Genomic DNA, 13,526 nt, shown 5'->3' with positions numbered 1-13,526 from the left:
GGTTTTGGTGTTTGTTTGTTTGTTTTCTTTGTGTTTGTGTTTTGTTTATTTGGGGTTTTGTGGGGGGTTTTTGTCTTTGTTTGTTTGTTTGTTTGTTTGTTTTTCTGGCCTTGAAACTGAGGAACACCAGAAATAATGGAAATTTAATTCTGGCCATTTGACTCAAGCCAAAGCTCAGCTTCATGCTCATTTTGTCATGTTTTTTGATAAAATTTTTAGCTCTTGCCCTAAAACCCTGGGAATCATATGAACTGTCTTTCTTGTGGTCTCCTGTGCGTTGACAATTGAATGAGAGGATCAAGGAAAAAGATGGGCTGACGCAGCAACAAACACATTGAGAAGTGGCAGGCAACAGCTTCTTACGCTGCTTTTCAGTCCTAAGAATGCTGCTTAATACTTGGGACATCTCTTCTGTAGGTCATTGCACGGTCAAACTATGTTAAATCATGTGTGGTCTTTGTCAACTCCAACTGCAGAGACAATCATTTCATCTCAAAACTCTATGGTTTTGACTAATTTTTATAATAAAATTTTTAGTCTGTGCTAACTCATTTGGCTTTGCCCCAGAGAAATGGAGGAGAACAGACACTTGAAGAGTTGAGCTGTGTTCTCAGCTGGCTCTAGTGCTGTTAGCATCTGGTTTGCCACTAGGACCGAGGCCTGATTAGATTAAGAATATACAGACAGCTTTGTTGTGTGAGGGCTGTCTGGACATCCATTGGAAGCTATTGTAATTCAAGCAAATTAAATAGTGCAAAACTAGATGACAAATAGATTTCATAGATCTTTAAAAGTGACAGTAGCAGTAGGCTGATAGTTTTTTATTGATACGGTAGTGTTCCTTACTTGTAAGATCTGCATATGTTGTATCCCACATAGGTGTACATTTACAGGAAGACAAAAGTATTTAGTTTTTCTGCTGGTGAGCATCACATCTTCCAGAAGGTCATTTTGTGAGGAGATAAAATTTTAGCTTGCTTTTCTTAGGTGAAAATAACTTAATGGGCCTATGTTCCAATTTTTTTTCTTTAATGAATTATAAGTAAATCAAATGCTACCTACAGTAACTTATGCTTAAAGTAATGTAAAAAAACCCGACTGTACAGTTATTTGGTTGACCACAGTTTGGCATGGTTAACTGCTGCATACATGTGCATAAATAATGAAGAAAGAGAAAGACTGTGAGCTTTAAGGAAGATGTACACTTACATGTTGGTTTGAAAGAAGATAGAGGGCAGTTGAAAGATACTCTTGTTTACAAGGAGGCAGAAAGAAAAACGCAGAAAGAAAGCAAAAGAGGAGGCATTCTGCTGCATAGTGCAGGCATTACACGAAATGAGAACAAAAATACTTGAAGAGTCAGATCTATGAAAATCTCTGGGAATAATGAAGAGACTGAAAGGAAAAGCAGTAAGTGATAGCTAATTGGCAGAGCAGAAAAGGAAGATAAATACAGAATGGCTTTTAAAGATACTGTTCTGTGAGCTGAAAATCAGACAGGCAAGTGAGCAGGAGATTGCTTTTACTAAGGTTACTAATGATTAGTACATCACCAAAGACATTAGTCATAAGAACAAAGAAGAAGAATTTTGTGCTTTAGATGTTGTCGGTGCTGCTAGTCTCAAATAACAGAACAAGATCTACCCTAAAGACTCTGATACTCTGAAATACTTAGTTTCAAAGGAAAATTGTGGGTTTGTAATCTCTGAATTGTCCCTGTTCCTCTCAATGGTGCACAGAAATTATGTAAATCCTCTGTAGTCATTATCCAAGTTTCTTTGTAAAGCTAACACTACTTTGCTTCTTGTCATCCTCCACAAGGGAGGAAGGCAACTTCTGTAGTGTATGAGCTATTTTTCAGTATTTTTCTCATTTGTCATGAAAATGGATAAGCCAAGGCAAGAAATTTAGGTAGACAAAAGAGTCACAGAATCCAGGTGAAGCAATACTGGAATTGGATTTGATCCATCTGTGCCAGAATTCCTGTGTAATACTGGATTAATCACTTATGCCTTGCCCAGACTGGGTGATTTAGCCACGCTATATGCCTAACCTTAGACATTAAGACCCTCTTAGACTCTTGATTTGGTGCTTACTCAAACAACTACAGATTAAGACATGAGGAACTATGCTTTGTATGCTGTGCTAAATGGAATGGTGAAAAATTGAACCCTTGAAAGTTACCAGACACATTTGACTAACTTTTCTAAGTTGGATTCAGCTCATAGGTATCTGTGAGTTAGGTGGGTGTCTACTTGTGACCATTGGTTATAGTGCGATCTTGCACCAAAAAAGACTGAATATGATTAAGGGAATTTAGAATCGCTTGTCTGACCAAATGGTGATGTGTAATTTGGGATGAGTTAAATTGCTTGCTTGACTATCCTGGCAAGGGCTCAACTGTAACAGCAGTGTAAGAATGTGGCTTATACACAGGCATTGTCTGTGCCTTGGGCTTGAATCAGTTGCCCATGATTAGATATCTAGTGGTATTCTAGGTTCCTTGGGCGTAAAAACCTGACCTTTAGCTGCTTATGCAGAAGGTGCTGAGCTTCTGAGTCATGGTTGCTCATGCACCCCAAGTGGCACTTACATGGCTCAGTTGAAGTAGCCGGTCTAGGACTTAAAGTTAGGAGAGCTAAATTCACCTTTGCTATTTTGACTCTCTACAGTTTCAGTTTTTTATCCAATGGAGATATGTGCAGATTTATTACTATTTTTGAAGTAAATAGCATAGGATTTGAAAGGCTTAGAAAGAAATTAATGATGTTATTTCATATTAAGTAGTTAATAATGAAGAAAAAATTTTCTGCATTTAATCATATAATCACAGAATGTCATGAGTTGGAAGGGACCCACAAGGATCGTCGAGTCCAACTCCTGTCCCTGCACAGGACAACCCCACAGTTCACACCATGTGTCTGAGGGCCTTGTCCAGTCTCTTCTTGAACACTGTCAGGCTTGGGGCTGTGACACCTCCCTGGGGAGCCTGTTCCAGTGCTCCAGCACCCTCTGGGTGAAGAACCTTTTCCTAATGTCCAACCTAAACCTCTGCTGGCACATCTTCCTGACATTCCCTCGGGTTCTCTCATTGGTCACTAAAGAGAAGAGCTCAGCGCCTGCCCCTCCTCCTCCCCTTGTGAGGAAGCTGGAGCCCCATGAGGTCTCCCCTCAGTCTCCTCTTCTCCAGGCTGAACAAACCAAGTGACTTTAGCCGCTCCTCATACGGCTTCCTCTCCAAACCCTTCACCAGCTTCTTAGCCCTCTTCTGGACACTCTCCAGTAGGTTTATATCCTTTTTATCCTGTGTTGCCCAGAACTGCACACAGCGCTCCAGGTGAGGCCGCACCAGTGCAGAGCAGAGCAGGACAATCACCTCCCTGCCCGGCTGGCAATGCTGTGCTTGATGTGCCCAGGACACGGGTGGCCCTCTTGGCTGCCAGGGACACTGCTGGCTCATGTTCAACTTGCCATCGACCAGAACCCCCAGATCTCCCTCTGCAGAGCTGCTCTCCAGCATCTTGTCCCCCAGTCTGTATGTACAGCTGGGATTGCCATGTCCCAGGTGCCAAATCCAGCACTTGCCCTTGTTGAATTTCATGCATGCATGGGACAATGAGTGTAACACAAATTACTGAACTGTTGTTAAGTAAATATAAGTTGCTGTGTGCATCGAGGAAAGCAATAGTTGTCTGGGAAAACTGTATGTTATTATAAGATTAACACATACTGGCAAGTGGTTAATTCATATTGTGAATAAACCTTAGTTAAGACTACACCGAAGATTAACTCTAAAAACTTATATTTTAAAAGTAGTGATATTTAAGTAAATAAAAGCTCCAAAATATAGCAAGAAATTTATCCATTAGTTGACTTCTTGTTACATGCCATGAGCTGGAATCTATTTTGCTCTTGACATTATGTAGAACTCGTAAATTCTTACCGCAGACAAAGCACTGAGCCCCAAATTATTTAGTACGCTGTAATTATTCTGCTCAATTTCCCTTCAAAAGAAAACATTTTGATGCCCGGGAGTATGGTATGACCCAATAATGAAATATAGAGGAGTTTAATTGTCTTCTGGTGGAAATCGGAAGAAAAAATTCATTTTGAAATATGTGGTTAGATAAAACTGAAACATTTCCTTGTAACATCTCATTGTAGCAAGAAAGTCTACACAAATTACTGAAATGCCTCTGTAGTGTAAAAAACATGTAGTTTAAATGTTTTCATTTTGACACATTATGTCTTTTTATATCCAGGTAACACAACATAGTGCTGCATGTATATTTGCATTAACTCTTAACCTGGCTAATATGCCTAAAGTGATTAGCTTGTACCGTTTTAGAAGCATAACCATCAACAAAGTGAAATACTTCATTTTTCCATCAAACGTAGTACCATAAATTTTGAACTGTCAGCAATGTATTTCAATTTTTTATTTAAGTAATTTTAAATTAGTGACTTTTCTTCTGGAATAGAAGTTTTGAATTTTACAGTAGAAAAAAGTGAAATAGAAATTCCTAGAATAAAAGAGTGAATGTCTATGACTTAAAAATAGACAGCTAGCTTTTCAGATTGTCAGAGAATGCTCTAGTGAGGAAAAGGAAGAACACAGCTTCACAGTCTGAAGATTATCTTCCGGATTGAATTCTTCCTTATTTGAATCTTTTTCTATATTTAAAAAAAATAGAAAGATATAATCTCGAAAATCTATATAAAAATAAACGTGCCTTGAAAATACAGTTCCCAACTCTTCACATCTCACTGTTCAACTACATCCCTGTTAATCTAAAGTATCTAAATAATAGTGTCTATCAATCTCCACATCTTATATATGCAACTTATGTCTAGCAAAGCCTAAAATCTTAAATCTAAAACCAGGCCAGTAATAAGCAAACCAGGAATGCATGGGTGAGTGACCAGTCCATTAGTCATAGCGCTGAAATAGCCACACAAAACTAACTCTTGACTAATAATGTCACATGGGGATTCAGGGAAAGAGTGGTGTCATACTGGAGTTATTGCAGGGACATGAGATAACAACTAAAGGTGTTGTGGTGGCAGGAACAGGATATTATGGAAGTTTATGATAATTGGAAAGCATTTAGGACTCAAATCCATGGCAAATTAAAAAATGTTTTTATAATATTTTGTAATGCTTCTTTCTTCTGTAGTTTTGTGAAGACATTAATTTAAAATACATTACATGAAATGTCTTGTTTCAATTCATTCATTACAGCATGTCAACACTACAGATTTGTGACAACCTGTCAAGGTTGTAGAGAAATATCATTTCTGGTAGACATAATTTTATTAACAGAAAGCTTTACTGTTAACGTAGTAGACCATTAATAAAGAAAAAAAAAAAGAAAAAAAAAAAGCCCAACTTTATTGTTGTCTGTTAATTTGCTTTGAGTAAGCTCTATGGCTAAATCTAGTTTTGCCTGAGTTCATTAAACTGTGTTCATACTAGGAGCCATTTGCCTATATATTATGCCAATGTATTAGTACTCAGTAATATTTGGCTATAAACTCCAGATAAGTAAATTGAAATATTCTGATTTTCTCTACTCCGCGAACAACTTTGTTGACTGCTGCTGGAGTAAGCTCACAACAGTGAGTTTTTTGGGTCCCACAAAGATGGAGTTGGAGTTCAGTCTCACTGACATCCAGAAGTGATTTGAATTAAGAACGAATAGCAATCTGCAAATATAAACAAAATGTTTCTATTTATTTTTTAAAAAATTATTTAGTTGCTAGTTTATGCATTTAAGATGAAATATAATAATGATGTGGAAGAGTTTCGCATTGTACTCTGATAGACTCAAGCCAATATTTTTGATTTAACTCCTTACACAGTATAGGAAATGTCAAAGGGACTCTTGCCTTCCTTGACTCTTGGGGATAACTGATCATTTCTAGACAAACATCAGAAGCACCTGTTAAATAAGAGTCCAATGAAGATTTGAATCTGAATATAAATCTTTAGAAAGGATATTCTGGTGCGGTCTCAAGTGTAAGGTATACAAGAAGGCTAAGTCTTTACAGCATGGGGAAACCAAGACAGGATGTGAAGTGAATGGATATGGAAACAAACATCTTCTTAGTATGAAGTGCCATCATGTTCACATCCTTTAAATAAGTATTTTATTGACTGCTAGTTTAACTTGACATAAGTTATGGGTTATTTGAAAGCACCTAACATGTAGGCATTCCATGCCTTAATTTTTGGTTATTCTTATTGTTGTTCTAGACTACTAATGGAGAACATAGTATCCAAATTCCTTTTTAAGACATGTCAAGTAAGAAAAATATACTTCTGTGTAATCTTATCTTGGCTTGGAATAGGATAACAGGAGTCTAGCAGAAAGTCCTCCAGTGGTTGCCAGGGAAATCTTCTGGCGTGTTGGTCTGTATCAAAATAGTGCAGAGCACATCTGAGGCATGAAGATCATGAGCAAAACTGCAGCAATGAATAAATGTGACAAAATGGCTCTAAGAGATAATGTCTGAGCTACATGTCTGGCATTTCCATTTGGTTTGCTTCTGCTTTGTGTGTATGTGCCAGGGAGACAGAGGTTAATTAAAAAAAAAAAATCTGGTCAGGGTGTTTTGAATAGCTACCATCTCAAAGTATTCAGTCTTTTTATTATGCTGTTGAATTTTGAGGTGAAAGGGCTTCTGGAGTCATCCTTCAAAGGATTAGAACAGGGTGTTTGCCTTCTGTGCCTTCAGGCATGCCTAAGATGGTTTTCAACTTGCCTCTATGTTCTGAGCTTTTGAGTTTCCATCACAGAGTTAAACAGTATGCCAGACAACATCCATCCCTTATTTGTGCTTTCATTATTTTGTACTTTGATTGCATTAGAAATTTTACCTGATGATTCTGAAGATAGTATTATCAATGTTAGCTGATACGACAGTTCATTACTGTGGCCTCTTCTTGCTAGCAGCACTTCCCTGTATTTGTATTCCTATTTCTGAATCTGTCCCTATGTTTTAAAAAATAGTGTCTTCTATATGGAACACCACTTTCAGAAATACTTTGTCATCTGGTACAGTAGTTGCTTCAAATTTAATTGCAAAAACATTTGCTCATTTTCTTAGTTTTCTCCTCACGTGCTCCTTTTCTGTTGTGTGGAAATGAAGAGGGGAAACCACTCTCTTGAAAGCCCAAGAACTAACTTACAACAGACAAGGGAGAAAAGAATTGTAGATGCTTAAGAGTTACGGGTACTTGTACTTCTCTGCACATGTTTGGACCATTTCTTCTGAATCCTGAAACCACAGTCATTTTGCGGTGCAAGAGACTCATTCCTCAAGCATCTTCTACCTGGATTCTGGTAAATGCGATTATAAAGCAAATCGTTCTTGTATTAAGTCTCCTGAATTAAGTTGGTGTGTTTTTTTACAGCCAGTAAGTTTCTGGCACACACGAATTTCAGGCTTGCTTGAAGCAATGTTTGACATGCTTTCTGTGCTCCCTTTTTTCCCCCTGGTATTCTCCTTTCCCCCTTCACAAGGCAGCTTTCTCTGAGAGATGACTGAAGAGAAAACTCTCACTTCATATTACCGTGGCTCCATGTGATGTAGTCAGTGTCACCAATCAGCAGCAGCAGCAGGGCTACGCAACAAGCTGGGGGACAAAACATGGTGAGAATGCCCACAACACAGGCAGTAGTGCCCTTCTTGACCAGAGGGTAGTCCTGCTGCACCAGAACACACCAGGGTCTGGGGAACTTCAGCATAGGAGCTGTCAGCAGTTCCAGATAAGGCACAGGGATGAATCAGGTCCAGGGTCCATCCACTGAGTCCAGACAGGAGATGAGGCCAGAGGGAGAACTAGAGACAAGGATACAGCAAGGTCCATCCTCTAGAGAGAACAATATCATCCAACGTAGGCATGGCTGCCCAGGCCTGAGCTTAAATAGAGCTCTTGCGGCCTTGGGGTGGAGGGGACAAGATTGAAGGTGACTGTTAGTCAGGACCATTAAGGCCAATAGTGACACATGCCCATGGATACAGTGCCTGGGACTTGATTCTCACATGTTCTAAGAAACTGCAATGCCATCTGACTCCAGCTGAAGCCTCCTGTCTTTAGCAGGTTTCTGAAAAATACATCTGAAAGAAATAATAATCTATGTTCATTCAGGTAACTTGTCATATCAAATGTAGATGAGATATGTCATATTCAACCACCTTGATTGATAAACCTCATGAAGTTAATGAGGAACAAATAAAGTGACTCAATCAGGTATTTTGATGTCATTATCTTTGCGTTTATTTGATCTAGTCAGTACTATTAATACTTGCACAGAAAATATTTTTTGTATGTGTCATTTTATGGTGTTTCAAAGGTATAAGCCATGAACATTTCAGACAAATTGGCTATTTTCTTAGTTTCTAACTGCCTGGGGTGTGTCTATGTTATTAAGTGGTTATCTTAAAAATGAGGAGGTAAATATGTAGCTACCTTCAAATGCTAGCCTAGTAATAAAATTTTTTTAAAAAAGTGGTAACAAGGCAAGTATAGACACTTATAAAAAAACCAGCATTATGTGAGCAAATAACTATGCTTTTGATTCTGAAAGGGATTTTCTTGCCAAAAAAATTCAGCTGGATGCAGTTTAATAACTTTTTTATATCTGCATGAATGATCTTGTTGCAAAATGTAACTATCATGCCAGGGTGCTGAAAAAGTAATTTTCAAGGATGTGTCTGTGTGCAGTGGCCAATTTTTTTTTTAAAGGATTTACTGTAATGAACATTAGTAACCTATATTGTACACTAGTCTATTAACTATTTACTGAGTGGCCTGTTGGTTAATTGCAGCTTCATAGTCCTGTCTCAACAGTATTAACAATCCCCTTACAGCATGAGTGTTAGTGGTCAGTGAAGTACTAATGCATGCTGCGCTAATCCCATTTTATATTTTCTCAGCTGATATACTGTCTGCTCAGGTGCCACTGTGTTGACAGCACAGTCTTGCTTTAACATGAGGTAGTCAGCTCCACTTACGACAGAAAGCATAAGGAATTCTGGAATCTTTCAGCACTTCAACTGACCATGCAAAGATGTACAAAGATGACCAGCCAACATGATCTGACTGGAGTAATTTGTGGTTAGTATGTCTTCCTGTGTTTCCGTCTGTCTTCACACCATAATAGCTGAAAAATAACAGCTTGGGGAAATGAGCTGAAGAGTTGCTTTTGCAGTTGCTACAGAATGCCAAGGCAGGAAAGTTTGTGCCTGATTCGCCTATGGAATAAGCAAAACAGAGAATTGCCTAGCTGGAGGAATAAAAAATACAGACTGCAGAAAAGTTTCACATTTGTAATAACAGTGACTGCAGCAGCCTACTCTGTTTCCCCAAAAACAAGACGTACCCCAAAAATAAGCCCTAGCATGATTTTTAAGGGGTTTTGAGGATGTTCAAAATATAAGCCCTACTCCAAAACTAAGCCCTAGTTACAGTTCATTTAAAAAGTCAATTTAAATAGTGTCTAGGCAGCTATACATGTAAAAAGTAATAAGTTTTGGAGCAAAAATTAATGTAAGACCCTGTCTTATTTTTGGGTAAACAGGGTACCCAGACAGCAGAGGCTCAGGTGTGGCATTTCTTTCATGCACGCTCTTCAAGGAACTTAGTCAAGGTCTCTCACCCCAGTAAAATAGCAAGGGTTGGGGTTTGCTTGGCTTAGACTCCTTCTGAAAATGGGGGCAAGAAAGGATGAAGATGGACATGAGGGAAGGGGCAGAAGGAAGGATACACAGGATAATAACATACTGCACCTTATCCTGTCCCCTTCCTGTCACCTGCCCATCACACTACATTGCCTTCCAAAGGTTGGTTATATGATGCTCTTTGCATTGTCATAGATCAAGAAAGTGCAGTGGTGGTAAGGGGAAAAGCAAAATGTCACAGTTATCTGTCATAAGAAACAATAGTTACTCTGACTTTCAGTACTGATTATTTGTTTTTCTGAAGTTAAAGTTCAGAATTCTTTGCTATGCTTTTATATTTCAGAAATACAATCTATGTTCATATCAGTTTTTTCTGAGGGATTTTAGAGCGTTATTACTCATTTGGGGCTTTTGTCTTGGAAAGTGTTAAAGGTACAACTGGAACTTGCTAAAAATCCTTTTCTGAATGGGTGCTCAGTGTACTAATGATTTGGTTACTCCATACTTATTTGTGTTTATTCAATAAAAAAATTACTTAATTTACATGGTTTGCAAATGCCATATTCTGAAATTACCTGTTAGTGAACTATTTTGAGTAAGGCTGCCATAGTTGATTTTGAGTAAAAATTCAGGAATCGCCACCTTGCAGTTTCAAAAACAGATCAGAAAAATTATACGAAAGGTATTGCTGAATATAATCTAGGTAAAAGAACAAGCATTTAATAGACTTCTTTATTAAGGGTTCCACAATCAAGAATTCTGTTACTTTTAAACTGTTTTCAACAGAGAACATAATTTTTAAAAGTGTTGTCAGTCAAAATTGCTAAATGCTGCTACTGTATGTATAGAAAAGCCATTTCACAGGGCTGGCAGAAAATAATTAATTTAAAGACCTATTGCTACACAATACCTTTTTGCATTCCTACTCTCAATAGGCAGACTCCAAATGTTCATTTGCTGTCTCTAGCATTCAGAAGCACGATATCCCACATATCATCTCTTTTGGTTCTCTCACAAACCCCACTGTAAGGCTGCGTAAGTATCTCTGTCTCTGAAAGTCCTTAATACATTTGCTGTATTATGGCTGTTCTTTTTTTTTTCTGAAAAAAAAAAAAAAAAAGCCCAGGCCTGAAGGAATACTATAGACTGTTTAGGATTTTTTACAAAGGAAGTGGTACTTGTGTTAATATTATCTAACTCTATTTTTACTGTGTCCGTGTCAAGACCATATATTTCTCACTTTTGGGAGAGGTGGCTGAGAATCCTAATTTATTGATATTGACATTTTTCCTCATTATTATTTTATTTTTCTGATTTTCTTATTGAGGTAAGTAGATGAATCCTATGGTTTTAGCTTTCTTTTTATGTCCTGAAGTAAAAGTACAAAGAATTTTGTATAAGGATTCTCTATATTGTAGTTCACATAAAATGCATGTGTATTGTTAGTAGTGATGTGTCAGTGTAGATGTTCACTTAACAGAAAGAAAAGAGATTGTAAAAATAATAAGCATACATACAGAAGGAGAATAGGTGAAAATTTTATATCACCTACTTTGTACAAGTAAATAATTTATTTTGTTTTAAATGTAGGGAGTTTTAGACTGCTAATTCTTGTGATTCCACTTATTATTTAAAGTTCAGTTGTGGACTATAGCATATTACATGTCTTAGAGCAAGATGCAGACTACATTGGAGATTATTTTAGAACATAATCTAGATTTCCTCAGTGCTTTGACTTCAAGAGCTACAATTGTTACTATATGCAGGAATGAATGATCTCCAAGATGCAGGCAATATAAAAGACAGTACCAGTATCTGTTATTAAAGGGGCCCATAACTTCATACAGCAATTGTTATTATAATGGTCAAGACAAAAACTGAGATTAACTTACTTATTTTGGAAGAATTTCTTAATTTGTATTTTGTGTAACATACCAACAATTACAGAGTTCCCTCATTTGTTTTTCATAAGTGTTCCTTTAATTAAAACCCTTATTTGTAGAAAATGTTGGAAGATGTCGAACTTGTTTGACATATCAATATTTTTAATCTGGTCCTAGCAAAGAAAACAGACAAACAAGTGCTTTTAAGACTAAAAGAATGCTAGCAATGCCAGATAAAATTAGCAATGCCACATGAAACCATTGGAATATTTTAAAATGAGCGTGTAGAACATGAATTAGAATGCCATGCAACACTTCAGTTGGCTCTGAACTTTTAGTAGTGTTAGCCTGCTTTCTGGTAGTTTGTTTACTTGCCTGCCTGAGGCTTGGAGCTCCTGCACCGCCTAGTATCTGCACAGGGTTAAAAACTTTTCAGGTTTCTGGATGTATGAGATTTCCAGCTTCCTGTTCTTAGCTATAAAGACTCCAAAGATTAGTGGCTAGGTATTAATAAACTTCTGTTTTTATTTCTTCCAAAAGAAGCAGTGGGAGAGTTGATTTTTCCTTTTAATGCCTTCCCTCTTATGTGTTCTCTCCCTGAGTTGGTCTCCTGGGGAGTATTTTGAATATTTAACTGGCTTTTCAACTAAAAAAAACCCCATTTATTCATAGGTAAGGAAGGTTCTTGCACAAGTTAAATCATGTACAGGAACAACAGAGCGATGAATATGTGGTGAGGCACATCAGACCAGATAGAAGCATTTTCTGGAGGCTCCAGGATTGTTATGTGCATGAACCTGACATGGTCAGAAGCCTTGATGGTGGGAAATGTATTCAGCTGCTGTGTCGAACAGACTGCAGAATCTGATCAGCACTCAGGTGTTACATTGGAAGAAATGATCAGTGACAATTACAGGCTCTAAGTCTCAAACGTACAAACCTCAGAAGTTTCTTGACAAAAATGACAAAAGGCATGCCTTTGCCAAATAGTTTGCTTGCATACAAATAATAGATATCTCTTCCTGTCCTTTTTACAGATACGTAAGCTTAATAGGCAGCATCAAGACTATACAAACTTAATAATTTGTAGTATGTATATACACTTCTGTGTAAATACAGCTGTAGCACAATTATTGATATATAAACGCATTTTTTTCTGAACTTCTTTCCAGAGGTGCTTTCTTTCTGCTTATAGCACAACAGAGGCATGTAAGCATCATCTGCTTTCTTCAGATCTTAAAAAAAAGGGAGCGTGATCAGCAAATAAAAGCCACAGTACCCTTGCAGCTAAAAGGATTCCAGGTTTTGCACAAAGAAATTAGTACCCTCTCTATTTACTGTTGAAATCGTTAATGTGCTAAGGATTTTTTTGTTTTTATAGGACTTTTTTGCCTATTGCCAGAAACTTTTTGGTCTTCATATGAAATATTTAGTTCCTCAATTTCTTTAAAGGTCTTCTTACTCAATAGGTCTCTGTTGTTTCACATCTATCTGTGACATAGCTTAAAAATCATATATTTAAAAGCTTTTTGTACTAAAAATATTTAATATGGTATTTTAAGTTAATTTTTATAATGGTAGTTCAACTCTGGTTTAAACAGTGAGTTTCAACTGTTACCATTTGTTTAAGGTTGCTGTACAGTCCTTGGTGGAACTCTTTTGTGAAAGTAAATTTCTTAGGTAATATAGTTTTCAAAAGTGAATTCTTGTCTTCCTTCAAAACAAAAACAAAGTTATGCATACATGAATTTGAAATAACAAATGACGAAATGTTACTGATACTGTTTTGAACTGGGTGTTTGGTGATATGAAAAATAAACAATGTAACAAAACAGGCAAGATTCTGAAGTCTGATATGACCATGGAAAGTACCTAAGCAGAAACAAATAACACAAGAGAATGGTTAGCTCTGGAAGAGATGACTAAAAGCTTTGAACCATGAAGCAGTTGAAAGCA

General features: G+C 37.2%; 1 protein-coding gene across 1 annotated transcript in view; it reads right to left on the bottom strand.

The window, feature by feature from the left end:
* Nucleotides 1–10,315: 10,315 nt before the first annotated feature.
* The window catches only part of LOC136002079 (long-chain fatty acid transport protein 6-like), a 28,221-nt gene continuing 25,010 nt past the window's right edge, over nucleotides 10,316–13,526 (bottom strand). Inside the window, exon 7 of the mRNA XM_065656912.1 lies at nucleotides 10,316–10,386. Within this exon, the coding sequence (XP_065512984.1) occupies nucleotides 10,316–10,386 (71 nt within the window). The remainder of the gene's footprint in view (nucleotides 10,387–13,526) is intronic.

Source organism: Caloenas nicobarica, chromosome Z, assembly GCF_036013445.1.
Source record: "Caloenas nicobarica isolate bCalNic1 chromosome Z, bCalNic1.hap1, whole genome shotgun sequence".
In the NCBI taxonomy this organism is placed as follows: Eukaryota; Metazoa; Chordata; class Aves; order Columbiformes; family Columbidae; genus Caloenas; species Caloenas nicobarica.
The sequence above is the reverse complement of the archived record's forward strand: the minus strand, read 5'-3'. Positions and strand labels throughout refer to the sequence as shown.